Genomic DNA, 26,014 nt, shown 5'->3' on the forward strand with positions numbered 1-26,014 from the left:
TGTCCTTGAAACCTCCTTCCTTGTGTGTGTGTGTGTGTGTGTGTGTGTGTGTGTGTGTGTGTGTGTATGTATGTGTATATAAATTATTTTATTTTATTTCCCTTCTATTTGTCATGGTCACATACTACAGCTTCTTATAACAACACTGTTAGATTTTTAATGTAGGGTTTTTTTTTTAATTTCCATGTTAAATTTTTTAAATCATAATTCTGATGTAATAAACTAATTATATGTAACAACAAAAAACAGCAGAGTAAAATATTAAGCAAAATGAAAGTAAAGGATGTCCATTGAGGAGAATAAAGGAAGATTCTTCCCTGGAACCAGGTATCACTGGTTCATTGGGGGAAGTATCAGAAGGTTGGGGACTTCTTTGTGGGGGGACCTCCCTGTGTTGGAGCCCTGGGCCAGGGTTGCCCAGGGATCTGTGAATCCCAGACTTGAGGATTGTAACTCTAGGAGTCCCCAACTCAGACATGCAGCACTACTAATTTTTAAAAACTTCGCATTGACTTCTATTGAAGCCAAATGGGAAGTTAACTTTACTTTCCTTTGAAGCCGCTATTTACTAAACTTGAACACAGCCATCATTTTTAAAAAGCTAGGAAAACTTGCTTCCTCATAAGATTTTTTTTTTGGAAGTGGGTTGGGATGTTTCGTGTTTTCTTTTTGCTTACCCTCCCTTCCTACCTCAAGCTATTTTCCCTCCTAACAGCCAGACGTTGTTCCTCCCCGCTGCTGTTTAGCCTGCCTGTCCTGTGCTCTGTACCCTGGCACCAGTATCTGTGTTACAAACGCCTCCTTGTAATAGCCCATTGGCAGGCACCAGGAGCTAAATTTTAGGCAACCCTTGCTGCTTGATCTTTCAATCAGGATTGAATTTGCAGTATCTTCTTGGGTAGTCCATATGATGCTGCTAGCACAGTGACCCATGAGATCAGATATGGATTGGCTTCCAATCCTAGAAGGCTTCAGATTGCTGTTAAACCTCTGCCCTAGTCATGTGAAAAGGGAGCATGAGCATTCCTTGAGAAATCTAGAGCAATGGCTTCATAGCTGAGCTCCTCAGAGTGGGATCTGGAAAGCAACACACCAGTTAATAGGACAGAAGCAGAAATAACTTGAACAGTTACTAGCTTGTTAGGTAGTTTGAGCCAAAGCTGTATAGGGTATATTTGTTCACAAGGAGAGGGAGGGAAATTCTAAAAAGTGTTGACAACAGCGATGGAAGATGCCTTAGTCCTATACTTCTCTGTCAGTTTGTGAGCTGTTCTTAAATCCTTGTGAATCTGCTGTATGCCAGATAATCTAGTGCTAGTATTCCCTTCCCCCCCCCCCCCCCCCCCCAAAAAAAAAAGTGCACATAGCAACATATTTTTACTACTGCAGCAAAATCTAACATGTACCTATTGTCATTGTATGAGAGAAGGTTGGGATCACATGGCTTGTGCTAAAATAGAGTGAGAGACAAGTTTCTTTTATCATAGAACAGATTTCCAGTGTATAGAATTCATACCAAATTCAGTAGTAATATTTCTTTGTTTCAATACCCAACAGGTCGAACCGATCAAACGCCAGCCCAAATCACAGTGTCTTTCTACGCTGGTGAGCCCAGTCTTTAGAGAGGTAAGACACACGCGCACCATTCCTGGTCCCTTGAAATTTTGGATCAAGGCTGGACCCCCCCCCCCCCCCCCCCAATTTCTACCCTCTTTTGGATAAAACTACTTTTTCTAGAAGGGGGTCTTATGGATTGGAATTAGCTCATGCATTTCTTAGTAGTTCCAGGCAAGTTGCATTCATTGGTGCAGTAGGTACTTTCTTGTCCATAGAGAGCTTACAATAAGTTTGTACCTGAGGTAATGGAGGATTATGTGACATGCCCAAAATCACAAGAAGCTACAGTGGAAATTTAACCTGGCTTCCCTGGTTCTCAGCTCACTGTGCAAACCATTCGGCTAGTCCTCCACTTACTGTCTGGGAGACATAATTCATCTTTCCATTACTTAACTTTCCACTATTCCAGAATCTGAGGGGATAGTTGTGTCAACCAGCAGGTGGAGATAGAGAAATGAAAACTGAGCTCCTCAGTCCAGCTCCTTTGTATTTAAGTATTTTCTATCACCCACGGGTGAATAGGCACACTTTTCAGCCTCTGATTCTGAGTGATTTGCTCCTGGTTCAGTTGGTCAACTGGTCCTCAGTTGAGCTTTGCAGGTGGCTTGAGTCTGCAGAACCATATCTGGAGGTCTTCATATTCCTGTTTGTGGTGCTCCACAAATTTACTACTTCCCTCCTTTCACCTCTCCCATTTCGCTTCATGAGAGGTTTGCTTTTGTCAAAGCCCCCTGTCAAACCTCCTACAGTGTCATGGGATCTCAATGTCGTTCTCACCCAGCTGATGAAACCTCCTTTTGAGCCACTGAACTCCTGCCATCTGAAGTACTTGACCTGGAAGGTCATTTTCTTGGTGGCAGTTACTTCAGCTCGTAGAGTCAGTGAGCTTCAGGCCCTGGTAGCCCAGGCCCCTTACACCAAATTTCATCATAACAGAGTAGTCCTTCGCACTCACCCTAAGTTCTTGCCAAAGGTTGTGTCGGAGTTCCATCTGAACCAGTCAATTGTCTTGCCAACATTCTTTCCCCGTCTTCATTCCTGCCCTGCTGAACGTCAGCTGCACACATTGGACTGCAAGAGAGCATTGGCCTTCTATCTGGAGCGGACACAGCCCAACAGACAGTCCGCCCAATTGTTTGTTTCTTTTGATCCCAACAGGAGGGGAGTGGCTGTGGGGAAACGCACCATATCCAATTGGCTAGCAGATTGCATTTCCTTCACTTACGCCCAGGCTGGGCTGGCTCTTGAGGGTCATGTCACGGCTCATAATGTTAGAGCCATGGCAGCGTCAGTGGCCCACTTGAAGTCAGCCACTACTGAAGAGATCTGCAAAGCTGCGACGTGGTCATCTGTCCACACATTCACATCTCATTACTGCCTGCAGCAGGATACCCGACGCGACAGTCGGTTCAGGCAGTCAGTGCTTCAGAATCTGTTCGGGGTTTAGGATCCAACTCCACCCCCCTAGGCCCATGTTTTATTCTGTTCCAAGCTACACTCTCAGTTAGTTGGAAAAATCGTTAGGTCAATCTCAGTTATGTCCTTGCCGTTGCGAGGCCCAATTGACCATGTTTGTTGTTTTGAGTAAGCCTGGGGGCTAGGGATACCCCATCAGTGAGAACGTCCTCGGAGAAAGCGAATGCTACATACCTGTAGAAGGTATTCTCCGAGGACAGCAGGCTGATTGTTCTCACAAACCCGCCCGCCTCCCCTTTGGAGTTGTGTCTTCCCTGGTTTTGTCTTGCTACACATGGGACTGACGAATACGAGCCGGTTCGGGTGGGAAGACGGCCGCGCATGCGCGGTGCGCATGGGCACGCGAGGACTAGCAAAGGACTTTGCTAGTGAAGTTTCCGATTGGAGGGGCTGCCGTGGACGTCACCCATCAGTGAGAACAATCAGCCTGCTGTCCTCGGAGAATACCTTCTACAGGTATGTAGCATTCGCTTTCGGCTGGGAACGCAGCATTTTCAGTATTGTGTGCTGCCTTTTGGCTTGGCATCTGCGCCCAGGGTATTTATTTATTTACCAAGTGCCTGGCAGTTGTTGCAGCGTCTCTACGCAGAATGGAAGTGCATGTGTTCCCTTATCTCGCCAATTGGCTGGTGAAGAGCACCTCCCAGGAAGGAGCTTTGCAGTCCATGCGGATGACTATTCAAGTGCTGGACTACTAGGGTTTGTCATTAATTGCCCAAAGTCCCATCTTAGGCCTGTTCAAAAATTGGAATTCATAGGGGCTCTGTTGTGCACGAAGACAGCTTGTGCCTATCTTCCCAAGCCAAGAGCAGACAACTTTCTGTCTCTGGTCTCCATGGTTCAAGCGTCTCAACGGATCACAGCTCGGCAGATGTTGAGACTTCTGGGGCACATGGCTTCCACAGTTCATGTAACTCCCATGGCACGTCTTCACATGAGATCAGCTCAGTGGACCCTAGCTTCCCAGTGGTATCAAGCTACAGGGGATCTAGAGGATGTGATCCAGCTGTCCACCGACTTTCGGAATTTCCTTCAGTGGTGGACAATTCGATCCAATCTGGTTTTTGGGCGCCTATTCCAAATTTCTCAGCCACAAAAAGTGCTGATGATGGATGCATCCCTCCTAGGGTGGGGAGCGCATGTAGATGGGCTTCATACTCAAGGAGCTTGGTCCCTTCAGGAAAAGCGTCTTCAGATTAACCTCCTGGAGTTACGAGCGATCTGGAACGCTCTAAAGGCTTTCAGAGATCGGCTATCCAACCAAATTATTCTGATTCAAACAGACAATCAGGTTGCGATGTACTACACGAACAAGCAAGGGGGCACCGGATCTCGCCCTCTGTGTCAGGAAGCTGTACAGATGTGGCTTTTGGGCTTGCCAACACGGCATGTCTCTCCAAGCCGTTTATCTGGCCGGCGTAAACAACAGTCTGGCGACAGGTTGAGCAGGATAATGCAACCTCACGAGTGGTCGCTGAACATGGCTGTAGCCAGAAAGATCTCCCGAGCGTGGGGCTCTCCCTCGGTGGATCTTTTTGCCACTCAATTCAATCACAAGGTCCCTCAGTTCTGTTCCAGACTTCAGGCCCACGGCAGGCTAGTGTCGGATGCCTTCCTCCTTCATTGGGAGACAGGCCTTCTGTATGCGTATCTTCCCATACCTCTGGTGGGGAAGACTTTGCTGAAACTTAAGCAAGATCGTGGAACTGTTACAAGAAATGATTTACTTTGGGGGAAAGAGCTCTAGAGCACTCGCTACTGTTTATAATTTAAGAGCAGGCGCTGTATTTATAAGTTTTAGGATATTAATTTCTCCACCAATCACCAAAGGTGATAATTGCAATAAATTAAATAAATTAAGTATATATGTCTGTTGAAATGCAGTATTCTGTACTGCAAGATTTAAAGCATGTACTCAGAGCATGGCAATAAGTTTAAAAGTGTCCATGCGCTACCAGTGTAACCTTAACAGATATCATATACTCAGAACACAAAGAGACTATATTTTTAGCTTCAAAAAGGTTGATTTAATATACAAATCATGTAAATAATATTGCAAACGAGAGGTAAGAGTCTTACAGAGAATCTGCACTTAAAGCCAGGTAGCAGGTCTAGATCAAAAAGTTATAGAATGCATTTTTTCCCTATTAGAAACGCTCTATATAGCAAGAGATTATGATGGACAGCACCAGTACCCCTCAACGTCTCCACTCCCAACAGTACATTCTCTGGGCCCATTGATATATGTTGATTCATTATGTGTGCCATGAAATTACATATCCTTGCCCAAAATTGTTTTATCACTGGACAGTCCCACGTGGCATGAAAGTATGTACATTGTGGCCCTCCACATTTTCCACATTGTGGTGAGTCTACTCCTCCCATCTTATACAATCTAAATTTGGAGGTATATGCTCAAAACAACACTCTGCCCTGGCACTCTCTAAGGTCTGCACTACTTATTTTCTGTGGGATTTGTCGCATGCTGCTCAGTAGCCTTTGTGCAGTAATGTTTTTTTGTAAGTCTGCTGTCCACTTCCCCATCAGATGCGTTAGTGTTCTTTGTGTAGTACTGTGCATAAGCCATTTATGTATTAAGGAAATAGATATGGGTTCCTCGATGGGCTTGCCAAACAATTTTTCTATCATGTTAGGTACGTCGATAGCAAGAGATTGGTGTGGGTGGCTGGTAATATAATGGGATATCTGTTGGTATGCAAATTTATCTATCCACATTATATCTCCAATTCCCAGAGAGTCCAGTCTTTTGATATTACCATCAGACTCCATAATATCCTGTAGGAGAATAAGCCCCTTTTGCTGCCATCGTTTGAATCTCGGGCTTTCTATACCAGGGAGAAACTCTCCATTCCCTATTATAGGTAAGAGTCTGCTATGGTGCTCGTCAAACATCCAACTGTGGCCCAAGTCTCACCATACCAGTCTAAGGGGTCGGATCACGATATTCCTCCGTAGATGTTCTGGCAATACAGTTAACTTTGCCTGTAACACATAATGGAGTTTCAAGGGGTGCACCCACTCTTCTTCCATTGTCCTCAGGGTATAGTGTGAGGTTCCCAAAAGCCAGTCCCCTATATGTCGCAGCAAGCACGCTTTGTTATAGCGATTTAGATCTAAAACCCCAAATCCCCCTCTATTCCACGGGTCCAACAGATTTTGCCAGCTGATCTGCGGGCGTCATTTATTCAAAAAAAATTTGGAGAGTAGGTCCATCAATTTTTTCCAATTTCTTTTATTCAGATAAATTGGTAAGATCTGAAAACAATAAAGCCACCTTGGGAAAAGTATCATATTGAACAGAGAAATTCTCCCTGATAATGATATTGGTAGGTTGGCCCACCTCCCTAACATCTGTTTCGTATGTTCAAATAATTGAGCTATATTTAATTGGTATAATTGTGCTGGGTCTCCTGGCAGTTCTATGCCAAGGTACATAAAGGAGCAATCCGTTCTCTTAAAGGGACAACGTAACTGCGCCCATTCCTCTTCAGACATCCACAAGGGCTGGACCTCAGATTTATCTAAATTCAAGCAAAATCCTGAGAAATCACCATATTCTTTAAATATTTCTAAAATAGCTGATAATGAGTCCCTTGGAGTCTGAAGGATGACCAAAAGGTCATCCGCAAAGGCAGAGATTTTGAATTGCTCAGTTCCTTATACGTCCGCGGAGCTCATAATATTTCGAATTGAGGGGTCTAACACCATTACAAACAGGAGAGGCGAGAGAGGACATCCCTGTCTAGTACCTCTAGCAATTGGAAACTGTCGAGAGGTCACTCCATTCACTGACACCTCTGCCACTGGGTTCTTATATAAAGCTTGTATGGCCTTCTTAAAAAATCCTCCAATTCCGTATGCCTCCAGGACTCCAAACATGAAGTCCCACCTCACTCTATCAAATGCTTTATGTGCGTCAAAACTAATAAGGAGTGAGGGGGTATTTATATATTTGACCTGTTCCAATGCTAGTAGTATTTTCCTTAAATTCTTTGCCACGGAGCGTTCCCGGACAAATCCCACCTGCGGGTCTAATATCAATTGTGGAAGAAACCTGGCTAACCTGTTGGCCAAAATCTTTGCAAATAATTCAGCTTCAAAAGATATCAGGGAGATGGGCCTATAAGATTCTGCCCAACTCGGATCTTTCCCTGGTTTTAATAGCACAATTATCTGCGCTGTTTTCAACGAGTTTGGCAGTTCTCCTGTAAGAACATGTGAGTTGAATACCTTAGCCATACAAATCGCAATGTCTTCCACTAAACTTTTATACCACTCCGCTGTAAACCCATCCACCCCCGGCGTTTTATACAGGGAACTGGCTCGTATATTCCAACTGACTTCATCTTCCGTGATATCCGCTTCCAGGACATCCTGTTGCCGTCTTGTGAGTTGTGGAAGTTTTTGCCCCTCTTAAGTATGTTATTGCCTCTAATCCCTCGTCCTCCGGTGGAGCATACAGCTGGGTATAGAAGGTTTCAAAAACCTTACCAATCTCTTTGTTCGTGTGATGACTCATGCCCTGTGTGTCCTGGATCTGTGACACCCATCTTCTGCCCCCCACTTGATGCACCAATCTCGCTAGTAGTTTCCCTTGTTTGTTAGCGTGTTTGTACATTTGGTACTTATAGTATACCTGAGACTGCTGTGTAAGGGTATGAATCAGGTGATTTAACTCTATTTGTGCCTTTATGTATAAATTCTTATGGGTAATGGAGTGTGTTTGCCCATAAATTTGTCTCAGTTTCCGTACCTTGTTTCCAGCCTTAACATTTCAGCCTCCCTTACTTTCTTTTTATGGGCAGAATATGAGATGATATGTCCTCTCAGCACAGCTTTGGCAGCTTCCCAAAAGAGTATTGGGTCCGAGTGATAACTGTCCCTATTTAACTCAGCATAATCCTTCCATTTATCCTTCATAAAGGAGTGGAATGTTGTGTCATAGTATAGCGCTCTCGGAAATCTCCAATAAAACGGTCGGTCTGAAGCACTACCCCATTCTAATGTAATCCAAATCATAGCGTGATCTGACACTTGTGTGGGGCCTATCTTCGCCTGTTTTAGAAACGTTGTACTATTCTGTGATGTTAACAAGTAATCTATCCGGGATTGCGTCCCATGGGCTCTAGGGAGATGGGTGTAGTCCTGTTCTCCCGGATGTAGTATTCTCCAGGAGTCCACCAAATCCAAGTTCGAGCAGATCCATGGCACTCCTCTGCTATAATTTACTGGTCTAACCCGTGAGGGGCCTGTGCTGTCCATCAATGGGTCAAAGACCATATTGAAATCCCCTCCCATGATTATTGGGGGTTGGCCAAAACTCTGCACCTGTCTAACCAGGGTCTGGATAAATTTTTTATCTTATTGATTTGGAGCATATACATTTACCAACAGAAGCGGCTTATTATGTAGTGTGATGTGCTGTATTATATATCGGCCTTGTGAGTCAATAATCCTACGGTTTAACACACACTGCAATCCTTTATGGATCAATATGACCACGCCTGCTTTTTTGTTCAATGCTGGGCTATCCATCATCTCACCAACCCACCACCGACATAATTTGCTATGCTCTATTGTATTTAGGTGTGTTTCCTGAAGTAAGGCTATTTGCGCTTTATGTCTGTTCAATGCTTGTAGAATCTTAGAGCGTTTAATTGGAGAGTTTATCCCCCCCCCCCCCCCCCCCCCCCCACATTCCATGAAACAACTTTTACCGTTATTCTTCTTTTAGCCTGTCAGCTAACAGTAACTCAAACTGATTGTATTTTCTTGCAGGAGAGAGGTATCCCAGTTTACCCCCCTCCCCCATCCTACCGTGCAACAGTCTAGTCCCTCGCTTTAAACACAGATCCCTCCAAGTCTTGACCTTATGAGATCCCCCTCCTCCCCTCCCCATCCCTCCCCTTCCTTCACACTCATTCCCCCACCCTCTCCCTCCCCCTCCCCCCCTTTTCCCCTCCCACAACTGCCCTTTTGAGTTCAAGTTGAACTCCTCACGTATAGGCACCCCACCTCCTCCCAACTTAGTGGTTTTCTGCTTAAGAGGGAGAGAGAAGAAAGAGAAAGAGAAAAAAAAAAAAAAGAAACAAAGTCAAAACACTTTCCCCCTCTTTCTCCCCTCCCCCCTTCCTCTAACTTTAAATGTAGTCTTATGCTAGCAAATTGAAGCAGTACATAACCAGCAAACAGGGTAAAACATTTAACAGTTAACACATCAGGACACCTCGTTATAGCCTTACTCATTAAGTATTTGTCCATTATGTCCTTCAAGTCAGTGCTTGTCTTCACTGTGGGTATCCTTTGTCGTTCAAAATAGTTGTCCATACCATGTTGGTAATAGATCCAAATTATTGGTTTAAAAAGAAAAAGATTATAAAGATTATAATGCTCAGTGGTCTGTCCCTTAGCCGATAGGGTCTCGGTAGCCAGTTCCAAGCCCTCCTCTGCTGAGTGTCATTTCAAACCCAACTGCTTGATATCACGCCGTCCAAGTCTCCTTCTTGTCCCAAGACATATGCATCCATTAGCCTCCTCACTCCGTTGTTTTGGACGGTAAGGTGTTAACAAATTCTTGAGCCTTGTTCACCGCTTCGAAGGTTTTCTCTGATCCATTATGAGACACACGCAGTTTGGCAGGGTATACCAGTGCAAATCGAATCTTCCGGCTGTGCAGTTCAGCGCACATCAGCGCGAACGCCCTCCTCGCCGCCGCCACTTTTGCTGAATAATCTTGGAAACAGAGTATGTTGTTCCCTTCATATTGAAGTTTTTGGCCCGATCGTAGCCCTCGCATGATCGCTTGCTTGTGCCCATAATTTAGTACCTTCAAAATCACTGCTCTCGGTCTGTTAATTGCAGTTCTTTTCGGCCCTACCCGGTGGGCCCTCTCAATTCTTAGGGGCCCCAGTGTCGCTCCGAGCTGTAAGGCCTGTGGGAGCCAGCGCTCTAACAGCTCCACCAGTTCAGAGTCTCTCAGGTGCTCCGGTAGACCTATGAGACGTAGATTATTCGTCTCAGTCGATTTTCTAAATCGTCCAGCTTTTGTTCTAATTCAGCTACTTTTTTCTCCAGCGCCTCTTTAGGTCCCGCCGTTTCCGTAATTCTGTCTTCGACATCTCTGATTCTTTGCTGCATGTGATCTAAATCTAGATGGAAGCCATCTAAACGTTTGTGGGCTTCTTCCGCTCTGTCATACAGAGCTTGCAGCTTTTTGTCTAGTGCAGCCTCTACTGTTACCTCCGCTGTTATCTCAGCTGTCCATGCGGAGCATACCGAGGAACATTGCTGTTGTGGTTCGTCCGCCATCTTGGCCTCCGCACCTTTGTTTTTGTCCTTGTCTTTTTTCTGCATTTTGGATGCCATTATGCACAATTTTTGCCAGGTAAGCGCTGAATATCTCTGCTACACCTTTCCCCGCTGTTCCAGCTAAATCTCCGAACCAAAACGAGCCACTTTTAAGCAAATTTAGCGAGTTTGATTATCAGGAGGTTTGGGAGCTTCACTTTTCAGCGACTGCTCACTCCCATGGCACCAGGTGATCCCTGGTTTCACAGTACATCTTTAATACCATCACTGTCTTCCGTAGGTACATGGCCTAATGAAGCAAGGTCTAGTACTTGTGGATGATCTGTGCCCCTTTGGTCTAACGGCTTGGCCATTGAAAGGGCTCCGTTGAAACAAAAAGGTTATTCTGACTCTGTCATTGCTACCTTGCTTAAGGCTCGGATACACTCTACATCCATGGCGTATGCAAGGGTGTGGAGGATGTATGAGGACTGGTGTTCTGAGCATGGGCCTTCTCTGCTCAGATCACACACATCCTAGTGTTTCTCTTGGCAGGCCTTCAGAAATGATTTGCATTAGATTCTCTAGAAGTTCAGGTTGCAGGTTTGGCCTGTTTCAGGGACTGACTACAGAAGATGTCTCTTGTGGCTCACCTGGATATCATTCGATTCTTGCGGGGAGCGAGCCGCTTGTGGCCTCCCTTTCATACAAAACCTGTCCAGAGTGGAACCTTTATTTTTGTCCTTCGGGCTGGCTCTTCAGAAGCCTCCTTTTGAGCCCATTCCAGAAGGCCTCCTTGGAAGATCTTACAATAAAGACAACGTTCTTGGTGGCTGTTTTGTCGGCACGAAGGGTTTTAGAGCTTCAGGATCCCTCTTATTGGGATCCCTTTTTCACTTTTTGGAGGTAGGGGTCTCCCTACGTACGGTTCCTTCCTTTCTTCTGAAAGTGGTATCAGCATTTCATCTGAAACAATCTGTGGAGCTTCTGTCCTTTCACAGAGAGGACAAAGAGGCTCAGTTTTCTTTCTTGAAGCTTTTCAATTTGCATAGTGTCCTCAATAAATATCTTGAAGTCACAAATGAGTTTTGCAAATTGGACAGATGGGCTGTGCTTTTTGGTAAACAGAGGCTTGTCCTTATGGCTGCCGAGTCCACAATTAATAGATGGCTGAAGGAGACTATCATGTCAGCTTATTTGCTTGCAGAAAAGAAGGCTGCTCAGGCCTTGCGGGCTCATTGTATGAGGCATACAGAACCATCCTGGGTGGAGACTGCCTTACTGTCTCTGGCAGATATTTGCAAGGTAGCAGATATGCTCTTTGAGCAGGGCCTGTCCTTTTATGTTAAATTGTACAGCGCTGCGTAACCCTAGTAGCGCTTTAGAAATGTTAAGTAGTAGTAGTAGTACCTTTGACAAGCACTACAGAGTGGATGTTGTGGCATGCTCGGAAGCCAGTTTTGGGGCTTCGGTTCTCAGAGCAGTGGTGCTAGGATCCCACCCACTCTAGGGTTGCTTTTAAACATCCCACAGGTTTCTGGAATAGTGGGAAGCTACGTGATGGAAGGAGAAATTAGGTCTTATCTGATCATTTTCTTTCCATTAATCCTTCCCACTATTCCAGAGGTCCACTCAAAGTTTCTGAGATGTTTAGTCTGTGCAAAGTAATGAGTCATGTAACGAATGTCACCTTGCTTGTTTCTTCCTGCACATCTCTTGTTCTCTACAAGTTGTCCAGAGATGAGAGAGGTCCACCATGTTTGCTTATCTGGTTAATGTTAGATTAGTGAGTTATTTAAAGTTGCGTTTATTCTGAGTTTCTCCTTACTGCTTGTCTACATCAGTGTTTCCCAAGTCCTGTCCTGGAGTACCCCTTGCCTTCAGGTTGATAGGATATCCATAATGAATATAATGAAGACAGTGTACACAAATCAAGTTCATGTATCTTTATTGTGGATATCCTGAAAACCTGACTGGCAAGGAGTACTCAAGGACTGGACTTGGGAAACACTGGTCTACATAGATTCTGAGGAGCTGGAGTGGATGCCAAGAAAGAGATGTCTTAGCTCAGTTTTCAGTTCTCTGTCTCCACCTGCTAGTTGATGGGCACAGCTATCCCATAGGTCCTGGAATAGTGGGAAGGACTAATGGAAAGAAAATTATTAGGTAAGACTCAATTTCTTCTACTATTCCATACTTTGTATTGTTTGAATATATTTACTACTGTAATTGTCTATTGCTTATGTTTGACTTATTCTTGCTGTACACTGCCTTGAGTGAATGCCTTCAAAAAGGCGGTAAGTAAATCATAATGAATAAATTTGATTAAGCAATTGAATTATGCACTTTGATTTTACTCTTCAGTTGTACACACAGAAATTATGTCTTGCTGAGTATATGTGATAAACTTCAGTTCCTTTTGAGGATTGTTCTGTAGTGAGGTTTTATATACTTACTGTAATGTGTTAAAGTAAAAAAAAAAAATTTTTTTTTACATAAATAAGACTGAAACCCTTAATCAATCCAGTACATTCACTGAGTCATGCACTACTATAGGGTGTGCAGAAGTCAGATCGATCCACAAGAACTAGCTCTTCAAGCTTTACTGTGTCTTCTCTAGCAGCTTCCATTTCTCAGACCCTCTCTGAACTGCTGGGAATATTTTTGATCTCAGTTTGTGTTCATGAGCAGAGACTGGAGGAATTTACTTTGGTGAAGAAAAAAGTGTTAAAAGCAATAACAGTTTTATTGAATTGTAATTGCCCTCTTGATACCTGTCCAACCTGGTTTATTAAGGGATCAAAGAAACTGATGACCCCAGTTTTATACCGCATTGAATTCTGGGGTATTTCCATCAATACTGAAATGGCCATATACTGTATCTAGCCCATTTAGAAGAAATATCATAAGAATTGATCTGACTTGTCTAACTATAGACCAGCATCTAGTATTCAATTTTTGGGTTAAAATAACGGACTGTTTTGATCAGTTGCAGAATGTTATGCTGGAAAATTGAGTGTTGAGAGCTTTTTAATAATCAGTCATCAAACTGGAGGTCTGTATACTAGGGCATCCCTCAGGGATCTGCTTTTTCAGCTATGCTATTTAACTTGCATTTAAGACAACTATGCACGTAACTTGTGTTAATTATTGTATTTATGCAAATATTTTGGTATTTTCCTATTGTACTAATCCTGGTTCAATGTGGTATTGATTGCAAATTGATTGAGAAGTCGTAATCTTGCTTTGAATCTGAGAAAATCTGAAATTTTGTTATAAATTATGATGCAGGTGGTTCGGCTCCTTAATTTATCCAGTTACTATAAAATGAGAAGTTTGTTATTGCCAGGTATATGATTGGATTCAAGGCTTGAAACCTCTGTTAAATGCAGTAATGAAGTTAGCATTTTATGAATTATATTTGTTGTGTGCTTTTATCTTTATTGCAACACTGTTTGAGACTTTTTGTCATATAAAAGTCCTGCAAACTATTCAGAATGCAGCTGTTAAATAATTTTTGGGTTTCAGCACGAGCTAACCTTTAGAAAAAGACCCCCTGTATTTATATAGACTTCATTGGTTACCAGTTGAGTTGCATGGAAAGTTTAAGATTCCAAAGGTTGTATTTAAAACTTTGCATAAATTGTCCTTTGCTGATTTTGAGACTCCTTTCTCCGAGGACAAGCAGGCTGCTTGTTCTCACTGATGGGTGACATCCACGGCAGCCCCTCCAATCGGAACACTTTTCTAGCAAAGTCCTTTGCTAGTCCTCGCGCGCCAATGCGCACATGCGCGGCCGTCTTCCCGCCCGAACCGGCTCATGCCGGCCAGTCTTCTTTTGTCCGCGCTCGGTACGGTCGTGTTTCGCCGTTCGCGCCCCGAAGGTTGACCTCGCCCGTCGTTTTGACTTCGCTTCAAAAAAAAAAAAAAGAAAAAAAGGTGTTCGGAAGGAGACCTTTTCGGTCTATTCCCCTTCCGGTATCTCTAGTTTTGCCCCGGTAAGTTTTCTTTCGTCGTCGGGGTAGGCCCTATTTAGGCCTCGGTTCGAAGTTTTTTCTTCCCCCTGTTTTGTGGTGCCATTTTCGCCATTTCGAGTTTTGACCTCGCCGGCGCGATTTTTCCGCCCATGACATCGAAGTCTCCCAGCGGCTTCAAGAAGTGCACCCAGTGCGCCTGGGTAATCTCGCTCACTGACAGGCACGCGTCGTGTCTTCAGTGTCTGGGGGCTGGGCACCGCCCGCAGGCCTGTAGTCTGTGTTCTCTTTTGCAAAAGCGGACTCAGGTAGCGAGATTGGCCCAGTGGAACGTTTTGTTCTCGGGCTCTTCGTCGGCATCGGTATCAGGAGTATCGACTGCTTCGACGTCGTCGGCGCCCAGACCTTCATCCTCGCCCCCGATTGCATCGAGGCATCGACCCTCTGCATCGGGGCCGAGACATCGGAGGGCTGCGTCGGCGTCGGTGGTACCGAGACCTCCTTGTCTGCTGATGTCGTCGGACGGTGGTGCTTCGTCTGGAGTGCAGGTGAGGGCTGTCCATTCCCCTGCTGATGGCGGTGAGCCTTCGGGTGGGTCTCCCCCTACCGTGAGGGCTCCTGCGGTACAGCCCCCCCGAGACCGACCTCCTTCGGCCTCGGCCCCGAGGAAGCGACGGTGCTGGGAAGCTCCGGTGACATGCTTCGTCCCAAGAAGTCGAAGAAGCATCGTCACCGGTACCCTTCCCGTGTCGGCACCGAGAGCTCTGGGTCGCCGAGGGAGTTGGCACCCAGTAGGCATCGGCACCGAGAGGACCGCTCGCCATCTGTTCAAGAGGTGTCGATGCGCTCCCCTTTGGACAGCCCGGAACAGCCTCCACGCCCGGAACAGACTCTGACATCGACGCCTGCATCAGCTTCCATGCCTTTTTCCACAGCCGCTCTGAACGAGAGTCTCCGGGCCGTTCTCCCAGAGATCCTGGGAGAGCTGTTGCGCTCTACCCCTCCGGTTCCGGGGGTGCTTGCGCCACCGGTACCGTCGAGCGAGGCGCCGGCTGGCCCATTGCCCGGGGTGAGGTCTCCGACATCGGTGCCGCGTGCGGTACCGACTGCGGTAGCCTCCCAGGAAGGCTCCCCGACTACGTCGGCGGAGGGAGCTTCGCCGGTGCGGGCGAGGGAGTCTACCTCGCGACGCTCCCACCGTGGCCGTGGTTCCACGGAGTCGAGCCGGGCACGGCTGCAGACACAGGTCCGTGAACTTGTGTCTGACACCGATGGTGAGGCCTCGTGGGAAGAGGAAGAAGACATCAGATATTTCTCTGACGAGGAGTCTGAGGGTCTTCCTTCTGATCCCACTCCCTCTCCTGAAAGGCAGCTTTCTCCTCCCGAGAGCCTGTCTTTCGCTTCCTTTGTCCGGGAGATGTCTACGGCCATCCCCTTCCCGGTGGTTGTGGAGGACGAGCCCAGGGCTGAAATGTTTGAGCTCCTGGACTATCCTTCTCCACCTAAGGAAGCGTCCACAGTACCCATGCACCATGTCCTAAAAAAGACATTGCTGGCGAACTGGACCAAGCCTCTAACTAATCCCCACATTCCCAAGAAGATCGAGTCCCAGTACCGGATCCATGGGGACCCAGAGCTGATGCGCACTCAGTTGCCTCACGACTCTGGAGTTGTGGATTTGGCCCTAACGAAGGCCAAGAGTTCTAGGGAGCATGCTTCGGCGCCCCCGGGCAAGGACTCTAGAACCTTGGACTCCTTTGGGAGGAAGGCCTACCATTCTTCTATGCTCGTGGCCAAAATTCAGTCCTACCAGCTCTACACGAGCATACACATGCGGAACAATGTGCGGCAGTTGGCGGGCTTGGTGGACAAGCTCCCCCCTGAGCAAGCCAAGCCATTTCAGAAGGTGGTCAGGCAGCTGAAGGCGTGCAGAAAATTCCTGGCCAGAGGGGTGTATGACACCTTTGATGTTGCGTCCAGGGCCGCTGCTCAAGGTGTGGTGATGCGCAGACTCTCATGGCTGCGTGCCTCCGACCTGGAGAATAGAATCCAGCAGCGGATTGCGGACTCGCCTTGCCGTGCGGATAATATTTTTGGAGAGAAAGTTGAGCAGGTGGTAGAGCAGCTCCACCAGCGGGATACCGCTTTCGACAAGTTCTCCCGCCGGCAGCCTTCAGCCTCTACCTCTACAGGTAGAAGATTTTTTTGGGGAAGGAAGACTGTTCCCTACTCTTCTGGCAAGCATAGGTACAATCCTCCTTCTCGACAGCCTGCGGCCCAGGCTAAGCCCCAGCGCGCTCGCTCTCGTCAGCAGCGTGCGCCTCAGCAAGGCCCCTCAGCTCCCCAGCAAAAGCAAGGGACGAGCTTTTGACTGGCTCCAGCAGAGCATAGCCGACATCCAAGTGTCAGTGCCGGGCAACCTGCCAGTCGGAGGGAGGTTGAAAGCTTTTCACCTAAGGTGGCCTCTCATAACCTCCGATCAGTGGGTTCTTCAAATAGTCCGGCAAGGATACACCCTCAATTTGGCCTCAAGACCTCCAAATTGTCCACCGGGAGCTCAGTCGTACAGCTTCCAGCACAAGCAGGTACTTGCAGAGGAACTCTCCGCCCTTCTCAGCGCCAATGCGGTCGAGCCCGTGCCATCCGGGCAAGAAGGGCTGGGATTCTATTCCAGGTACTTCCTTGTGGAAAAGAAAACAGGGGGGATGCGTCCCATCCTAGACCTAAGGGCCCTGAACAAGTATCTGGTCAAAGAAAAGTTCAGGATGCTTTCCCTGGGCACCCTTCTCCCCATGATTCAGGAAAACGATTGGCTATGCTCTCTGGACTTGAAGGATGCCTACACACACATCCCGATACTGCCAGCTCACAGACAGTATCTGCGATTTCAGTTGGGCACACGTCACTTCCAGTACTGTGTGCTACCCTTTGGGCTCGCCTCTGCACCCAGAGTGTTCACGAAGTGCCTGGCTGTAGTAGCAGCGGCACTTCGCAGGCTGGGAGTACACGTGTTCCCATATCTCGACGATTGGCTGGTGAAGAACACATCCGAGGCAGGAGCTCTGCAGTCCATGCAGATGACTATTCGCCTCCTGGAGCTACTGGGGTTTGTGATAAATTATCCAAAGTCCCATCTTCTCCCAGTGCAGAAACTCGAATTCATAGGAGCTCTGCTGGATTCCCGGACGGCTCGCGCCTATCTCCCAGAGACGAGAGCCACCAACTTGTTGTCCCTCGTCTCGCGGGTGCGAGCGTCCCAGCAGATCACAGCTCGGCAGATGTTGAGATTGCTGGGCCACATGGCCTCCACAGTTCATGTGACTCCCATGGCCCGCCTTCACATGAGATCTGCCCAATGGACCCTAGCTTCCCAGTGGTTTCAGGCTGCTGGGGATCTAGAAGACGTGATCCACCTGTCCACGAGTTTTCTCAAATCCCTGTATTGGTGGACGATTTGGTCCAATTTGACTCTGGGATGTCCTTTCCAAATTCTTCAGCCACAAAAAGTGCTGACTACGGATGCGTCTCTCCTGGGGTGGGGAGCTCATGTCGATGGGCTTCACACCCAAGGAAGCTGGTCCCTCCAGGAACGCGATCTGCAGTTCAATCTCCTGGAGTTACGAGCGGTCTGGAACGCTCTGAAGGCTTTCAGAGATCGGCTGTCCCACCAAATTATCCAAATTCAGACAGACAACCAGGTTGCCATGTATTACATCAACAAGCGGGGGGGCACCGGATCTCGCCCCCTGTGTCAGGAAGCCGTCAGCATGTGGCTCTGGGCTCGCCGTCACGGCATGGTGCTCCAAGCCACATATCTGGCAAGCGTAAACAACAGTCTGGCCGACAGGTTGAGCAGGATTATGCAACCTCACGAGTGGTCGCTCAGTTCCCGTGTAGTGCGACAGATCTTCCAGGTGTGGGGCACCCCCTTGGTAGATCTCTTCGCATCTCGAGCCAACCACAAAGTCCCTCAGTTCTGTTCCAGGCTTCAGGCCCACGGCAGACTGGCATCGGATGCCTTCCTCCTGGACTGGGGGGAGGGTCTGCTGTATGCTTATCCTCCCATACCTCTGGTGGGGAAGACTTTGTTGAAACTCAGGCAAGACCGAGGCACCATGATTCTGATTGCTCCGTTTTGGCCGCGTCAGATCTGGTTCCCTCTTCTTCTGGAGTTGTCCTCCGAAGAACTGTGGAGATTGGAGTGTTTTCCGACCCTCATCACACAGGACGAAGGGGCGCTTCTGCATCCCAACCTCCGGTCCCTGGCTCTCACGGCCTGGATGTTGAGAGCGTAGACTTTGCCTCTTTGGGTCTGTCAGAGGGTGTCTCCCGCATCTTGCTTGCTTCCAGGAAAGATTCCACTAAGAGGAGTTACTTCTTTCTATGGAGGAGGTTTGCCGTCTGGTGTGACAGCAAGGCCCTAGATCCTCGCTCTTGTCCTACACAGACCCTGCTTGAATACCTTCTGCACTTGTCTGAGTCTGGTCTCAAGACCAACTCTGTAAGAGTTCACCTTAGTGCAATCAGTGCATACCATTACCGTGTGGAAGGTAAGCCGATCTCGGGACAGCCTTTAGTTGTTCGCTTCATGAGAGGTTTGCTTTTGTCAAAGCCCCCTGTCAAGCCTCCTACAGTGTCATGAGATCTCAATGTCGTTCTCACCCAGCTGATGAAACCTCCGTTTGAGCCACTGAATTCCTGCCATCTGAAGTACTTGACCTGGAAGGTCATTTTCTTGGTGGCAGTTACTTCAGCTCGTAGAGTCAGTGAGCTTCAGGCCCTGGTAGCCCAGGCCCCTTACACCAAATTTCATCATAACAGAGTAGTCCTCCGCACTCACCCTAAGTTCTTGCCTAAGGTTGTGTCGGAGTTCCATCTGAACCAGTCAGTTGTCTTGCCAACATTTTTTCCCCGTCCTCATTCCTGCCCTGCTGAACGTCAGCTGCACACATTGGACTGCAAGAGAGCATTGGCCTTCTATCTGGAGCGGACACAGCCCAACAGACAGTCCGCCCAATTGTTTGTTTCTTTTGATCCCAACAGGAGGGGAGTGGCTGTGGGGAAACGCACCATATCCAATTGGCTAGCAGATTGCATTTCCTTCACTTACGCCCAGGCTGGGCTGGTTCTTGAGGGTCATGTCACGGCTCATAATGTTAGAGCCATGGCAGCGTCAGTGGCCCACTTGAAGTCAGCCACTATTGAAGAGATCTGCAAAGCTGCGACGTGGTCATCTGTCCACACATTCACATCTCATTACTGCCTGCAGCAGGATACCCGACGTGACAGTCGGTTCGGGCAGTCAGTGCTTCAGAATCTGTTCGGGGTTTAGAATCCAACTCCACCCCCCTAGGCCCATGTTTGTTCTGTTCCAGGCTGCACTCTCAGTTAGTTGGTAAATTTTTTAGGTCAATCTCAGTTATGTCCTCGCCGTTGCGAGGCCCAATTGACCATGGTTGTTGTTTTGAGTGAGCCTGGGGGCTAGGGATACCCCATCAGTGAGAACAAGCAGCCTGCTTGTCCTCGGAGAAAGCGAATGCTACATACCTGTAGAAGGTATTCTCCGAGGACAGCAGGCTGATTGTTCTCACAAACCCGCCCGCCTCCCCTTTGGAGTTGTGTCTTCCCTTGTCTTTGTCTTGCTACATATGAGACTGGCCGGCACGAGCCGGTTCGGGCGGGAAGACGGCCGCGCATGCGCGGTGCGCATCGGCGCGCGAGGACTAGCAAAGGACTTTGCTAGAAAAGTGTTCCGATTGGAGGGGCTGCCGTGGACGTCACCCATCAGTGAGAACAATCAGCCTGCTGTCCTCGGAGAATACCTTCTACAGGTATGTAGCATTTGCTTTATTGAAGAACTAGTCAAAAAGGTCCATTTCTGACACAAATGAAACGGGCGCTAGCAAGGTTTTCCTTTGAGTGTGTATGTTTGAGAGAGTGTATGTGAGAGTGACTGTGTGTGAGAGAGAGAGTGAATTTGCGAGTGTGTGTGTGTGAGAGAGAGAGTGAGTCTGGGTGCGAGTGTGTCTGTGAGAGAGAGTGTGTGTGTGAGAATGAGTGTGTGCAAGTGTGTATTTGAGACACAGTGTGAGAGAGAGAGAATGTGTTTCACACAGATACAGTGTGTGCGAGAGAGTGTGTGTGAGAGACAGACTCTCTGTGAGACTGAGTGTATGAGACCAAGAGAGTGTGTGAGTGACTGTGTGACACATAGCAAGTGAATGTGATACAGTGTGAGACATAGAGTGTGTGAGAGTGAGACAGAGAAAGACACTGACTGTGAGAGAGAGAGAGAGTGTGTGAGAGAGAGAGTGTGTGTGTGACAGAGATACCTCCCCCCCCCTGGTGTCAGCCCCCCCCCCTCTCTGGTGTCAGGCCCCCCTCTCTCTCTCTCTGGTGTCTGAGCGTTACTGTGCAGGACGCTGAGCTCTGGCTGTGCTTCCATGAACTGACCAATCCTATTTAATAGAATGCACCTCCAACATCCTGAAGCTGAGAAACCTTATGTGGTTGGTCACTTCTGCTTGTGACGAACCCGGAAGTACGTGATGTCAATTCAGGAGATGGATACAGAGAGCAGGAATGCCTCAGCCATGCAGTCAGCATCAGAATGTTGGAGGTGTGTTTTATTATATAGGATAGCCCTGTTTGATCTTTACATTTAGAGGAAAATAACTTGCTCAATGAAATTTTACCGTAAGGTTGAGACTCAGTCTTTCAGTCTTGGGCATTCTCCTGTTCTGCACCTTTTTGTTTATTTACTAAATTTTCATCCTTTTACATCTCAAATACAGAGATAGGAAAAATAAGAAGTAATTACAAACTATAATTAAAGAAAAAAGGAAATAAAATATAATATTCAAGGCCACATTATGAAGAGAAAGAGGAATTAACACTCCCAAAATGAAGAAAGTCTAATAGAGTTTATTATCCCGCATCAATTCACCTGTAAATACAACCAATAACTGTAAATACCCCTTATCTATCTCCAACTCCAAGATTTATCCAACAGAAAGTTTCTCCAAATGAGTAGGATCCACAAATGTGTATGTGGTACCCTGATACTACAACACACATACTGTATTTGCAAAGCATTCCAAAGTCTTGGTCCAGCAATATAAAAAATCGAAGCTCTTCTCATCTAATTGGACTCACCAAAAAGACGGTACATCCAGTAAATTTGATCAGGCAGGTCTCAGAGACCTAGATGGTTGATACTCATGGAGGCTCAAGGAGATTACACATAGTACATTGTGTGTTAAAACGTAAAAACAAGTAATAGTATCTTATATTGCATTCTAAATTTAATGGGTAACCAATGTAAGTATAGCAGTAGCATTTTGTGCTATCTTTAAAACCTTAAGACTCTTTCTAGGTAAACCTGCAAGTAAACTATTACAGTAAATGAAGTGTGGTATGATGATACTCTGAATAACCATTCTAAAGTTGTCGTGAGTTAAATAGTCTCTTAAACATCTGAATAGTCTTGGTTTTGAAAAAATAATGCCAACCATATTTTTTTCTTTTTACATGGTCTTTCATGGTTAGCGCTACATCCAAATTACATGAAGCGTTTGAATCTTATCAATGATTACAATTTCAAAATGTTCCATTATCCAAAGTTCTTTGTGTTGCTGCAGGGTTAGAGGTGAAAGAATGGTACTTGATAAAAGGGGATGGAATTTGATATACTGCCTTTCTGTGGTTACAATCAAAGCAGTTTACATATTATATATAGGTACTTATTTTGTACCTAGGACAATGGAGAGTGACTTGCCAAAAGTCACAAGGAGGTGCAGTGGGAATTGAACCCTGCTCCCCAGGTTCTCAGGCTGTTGCACTAACCAGTAGGCTGCCATTATAAACCTGTATCAGGGAGCATTACTATTTGATATGCCCTATCCTATGTGCTTTGTTAATACAATGTCCTTGATACTGTAAGTATGGAGGCAAGCCACAGTGCCTTGTGGGAGATTCCTATTTGTCAATCCTGTGCTTCATTTCTTCCACCCACTGACCTGGGTCATTCAGCCCCTATCACATCTCCTGTAACAGCCCCTTAAGCTCAGTCTCTCTGGCAACAATTTATTTCAGATTCAAAGTGCCCAAACATCTTGTATAGCTCCAATTTCATGAGGGGCTTTTAGAGGAACCACTGGTCTCTAAGCTGCTCTCCTTCAGCAATGTGACCTCCTCATCTCTACTTTGTCTGTGAGTTCCGGCATGTCAGTGCGCACTCTACTACCATATTTCAGGCCAAAGTCAGTAAAAAATGTTTAATGCCAACAGGTTTCTTACCCGGCATCATCCATTAAGGTCAGTCACTGTGCAGGAATTATGCAGGGATACCGCTTGATTTCAAGCCATTCACCCTGAGCTCAGAGATCAGCCTGACATGATGTCAAAGGGAAGTCCTCTTAGGAAATTTTAATTCTTGTTGACAAAATGGATGATCCAGCAGTGACCAAACTACCTGCTTCAGCCAAAGATGGGGGAGTTCCTATTTCAGCATTGTCAGAAGAAACTGGCAATGATGGGCACAGGGGAAGATTTCTGCTGCCAAAACTGAGGGATACACCGTCAGTAGGGGAGGAGACTGGGAAGCTGACCAAGCCTCATTCAGACTGCATTGATAAATAATTATTCATGAGGCCAACCAATACAGTTTTAGAGGCTGTTGGTTTCTTATTCAGCTTTCCTCTTACCCATTTTGATAAAACAAAGAGAGGTCTTCCTAATGCTTCAAGTCAAAGTCTTCCTCTGCTGATGTTCCTAGACTTAAAATTCCTCCACAGTTCCTCTGAAAGGGCTCCAGAGGGAGCTGGTGTGCCCCTTTGGGCATTCCATACAGCCATGTGCAGTAACTAGGGCTTGTTTTTATCTACTGGCAGCCCTTTGACATCACTGCAGTGTCATGTGCAGATGGGCCCTCTCCTCTGCGCCACGTAGCCTTAGGCAAGTACACAGATCTCTAGGAAAAAAACTTTAAGATGCTTTTTAAGTAGGGTTATTATATATTTTAGTGTGATGTTTACAACTTTGCTTGGTTTTGAAGATCTCTATGAAGATGCAACTTTACTTTTAGTTTATTTTTTTATAGTATGTATCATGTCTGTTGTAGGTTATATCATATGTTCTTTTATAAGCTGCTTAGAAATTCCATGATTTGTGCATAAAGTTTTAAAAATTAAATAAAAATTTGTTAAGCCCCAACTCCAGACCCAGTACTTCTCAACCAGACACCATCTGAGCAAACCCAGACAAGATGGCCTGGATTAAGCCTGAGGAAAATGAAAAGGATATGCTTTTGTCCATACTGTTATCTCAATCCCCAAAATTCCAAGCTCGGCCTGAACACCCCAAGCAGAGGAACTCTGTATCCCACATTTGCCACCATATTCTATGATCCAGGTTTTCTTTTTCAGGAGCTGTATACCTCCTGGAATTCTACAGTACTCATAGAAAATATGATAACTCAATAGCAAGTCTAATTTTAAGGGAAAGTACAATTTGAAAGTTGAACCATGTATACAGACTTGCATGTGATAGGGCAAAAGATTTAAACAAAAAATAATAGAGCAAATATTTTTATTTTTCTCTTAAAATAATGACAAAGGTTTCCTGCAAAGTTATCAATCCAGTGGATGGAGAAGTGTACATGACTGGTCTCTAGTTACACATCTTTAAGTCTATACTTCTTTTTGCTCTTCTTTGGACATGCATGCATGAAAGCAGACCTTTGCTTCAGATACCAAAGGGTCTGCCAGTTCCTTAGTAGTAAGAGTAGAGGTCTGAATTGCCATTCAGTGCTTTTCCACTAGAGCATGAAGTAACAAAGAATGTTCCTTTTGCAGTTGAAAGATAAACGCAAGCAGAGCAATGGCAATGTAGGTGCCATGGAGGAACTGGAAAATGCTTTCAGCCTGGCTGAAGAGTCTTGTCCAGGCATTTCTGACAAACTCATAGCACAGATGGTGGAGCGGGTACAGCGGTAAGTACTAGCTCAGATTAACATTTTATTTCCTTTTCAAGTTTAAATGGGTTGAGGTTTTTGATCCTGTAGTGTTGCGAGCAAAGCTTACAGCTCCCCCAGTGTTTGTATATGGAGGGGAGGGAGGGAAAAGGGAACAGGGGAAGATGCAGTGGTAAGGAGGCGGCAATATCTGGCAGTGCAGTCTCTGCTCCTTGCTTGAAGAATTGCTGCTGTCATGCCAAAACGTTGGAGGATAAAGACTAAATACCTGAAATTCAGGTTGTCACAAAAAGCAAGGTTCTGTGAAGGAATGAAGCAGATGAAAAAGCTGTCAAGTATTAAACCTAACACTGGGTTTTCAGCAATGCTGCACAGAAGCTGTTAGCACGGCTTAGTAAACAGACCCCTAAGTGTCTAAGAATACATCCTTTGCTTTAGAGATGAGTGGTTGACTTTTCTTCTGCAGTCAGTGCACATATAATCTATTTCCCAGATTCATCTCTTTCTTTCCTGTGCATTTTGCAGTGAAGTAAGTGGTTTCTCTCTCTTCCTTTTCTGGCAGGTTTTCATCCAACAAGACCAATCTGGCTTCTAGTCGCTGAAAAGGACAAGGAGCCACCATGGAGGTTTTCTTTCTTTCTGGGTTAGGAGAAGGAACATTTCTCAGCCTCAAAGAAATTGCATCTATAGAATGAAAATCACTTTCTTGTGCTGCTAACATGGACTTCATAGAAGCGTCTGTCCTTGTAGCCTTCACATGTATAGAAAAAGGAGGTGGAGGTGGGGGTAGCTAGCTGGTACTTCATGTCTTATTTTTCATGACAATGAAAATGACATTGTTCCTATAAAGCACCAAAATTCACTGTAGATTTTTTAAAATAGTTCATAGATATTTTTTTAAAAATGTATATTAATAGATATACACATAAAACTGATTAACTGTATCAATAATTCTTGTGACCATCGTGAAGAATGATTTAAGATCCTCAGAAATTAGTGCATGTCCCTTGCTCAGCTTACTTGGACTCAGGGAAAGGGGATCTTGCTTTGAAGTCTAGTTTGTGCACAATGGCTGCCCAGCAAACCCCAGATGTGAGCTCTCGTGAAATGCATGAGAAGAAGCCGAAATTAAAAAACAAAAATGGAGGAAAAAGAAAACTACAACTAAACCTTGTTATTAATTTAACTGTAAATGTAAAAACAATTAAATACACATAGAGCTGACATTTTAGAAAACATGAAAAGATGTATTTTTCCTTTTTTGCTGACCTACATAGAGGCAGAAGTTCTTATGCGCACAAAAGAAAATGGAGGGGGGGGGGTTCTAATGATCTTAAAGTGGCCAAACAGGTAGATAGTGACAGCAAGAGCAACAAAGATTCTTGCATGCATAGGTAGAGATATGACCAGTAGGAGAAAGCAGTGTTAGAACCTCCTGTACAAGCTTCTGGTGAGACCTCGAAGGAGAATGGAGTTGGTGTAAAGGGCAGATACTAATATGCCCAGTAGTTTTTCTGATAAAAATAAAAACATGTACTTGAAGAGAAATGGAAATTAAGTAATGGGATAGAGACACGTATATACATAAGCATGGATTAATGAGACAAAGCCAACATGAATTTAGTCAAGGGAAATCGTGCCTCAGCAATCTACATATCTTTGAAGG

General features: G+C 45.9%; 1 protein-coding gene across 3 annotated transcripts in view; it reads left to right on the forward strand.

Annotated features, from left to right (window-relative positions):
• STK25 (serine/threonine kinase 25) overlaps positions 1-25,630 on the forward strand; it is a 299,983-nt gene extending 274,353 nt beyond the window's left edge. The window contains exons 10-12 of one of the 3 annotated variants that reach the window (XM_030215974.1): positions 1,555-1,626; positions 24,230-24,366; positions 24,911-25,630. In XM_030215974.1, the coding sequence (XP_030071834.1) occupies positions 1,555-1,626; positions 24,230-24,366; positions 24,911-24,950 (249 nt within the window). In that variant the 3' untranslated portion in view covers positions 24,951-25,630. The remainder of the gene's footprint in view (positions 1-1,554; positions 1,627-24,229; positions 24,367-24,910) is intronic. The other 2 variants (XM_030215975.1, XM_030215976.1) reach the window with 2 other exon arrangements.
• The last annotated feature ends 384 nt before the right edge of the window (positions 25,631-26,014 follow it).

This window comes from Microcaecilia unicolor, chromosome 10 (assembly GCF_901765095.1).
Source record: "Microcaecilia unicolor chromosome 10, aMicUni1.1, whole genome shotgun sequence".
In the NCBI taxonomy this organism is placed as follows: Eukaryota; Metazoa; Chordata; class Amphibia; order Gymnophiona; family Siphonopidae; genus Microcaecilia; species Microcaecilia unicolor.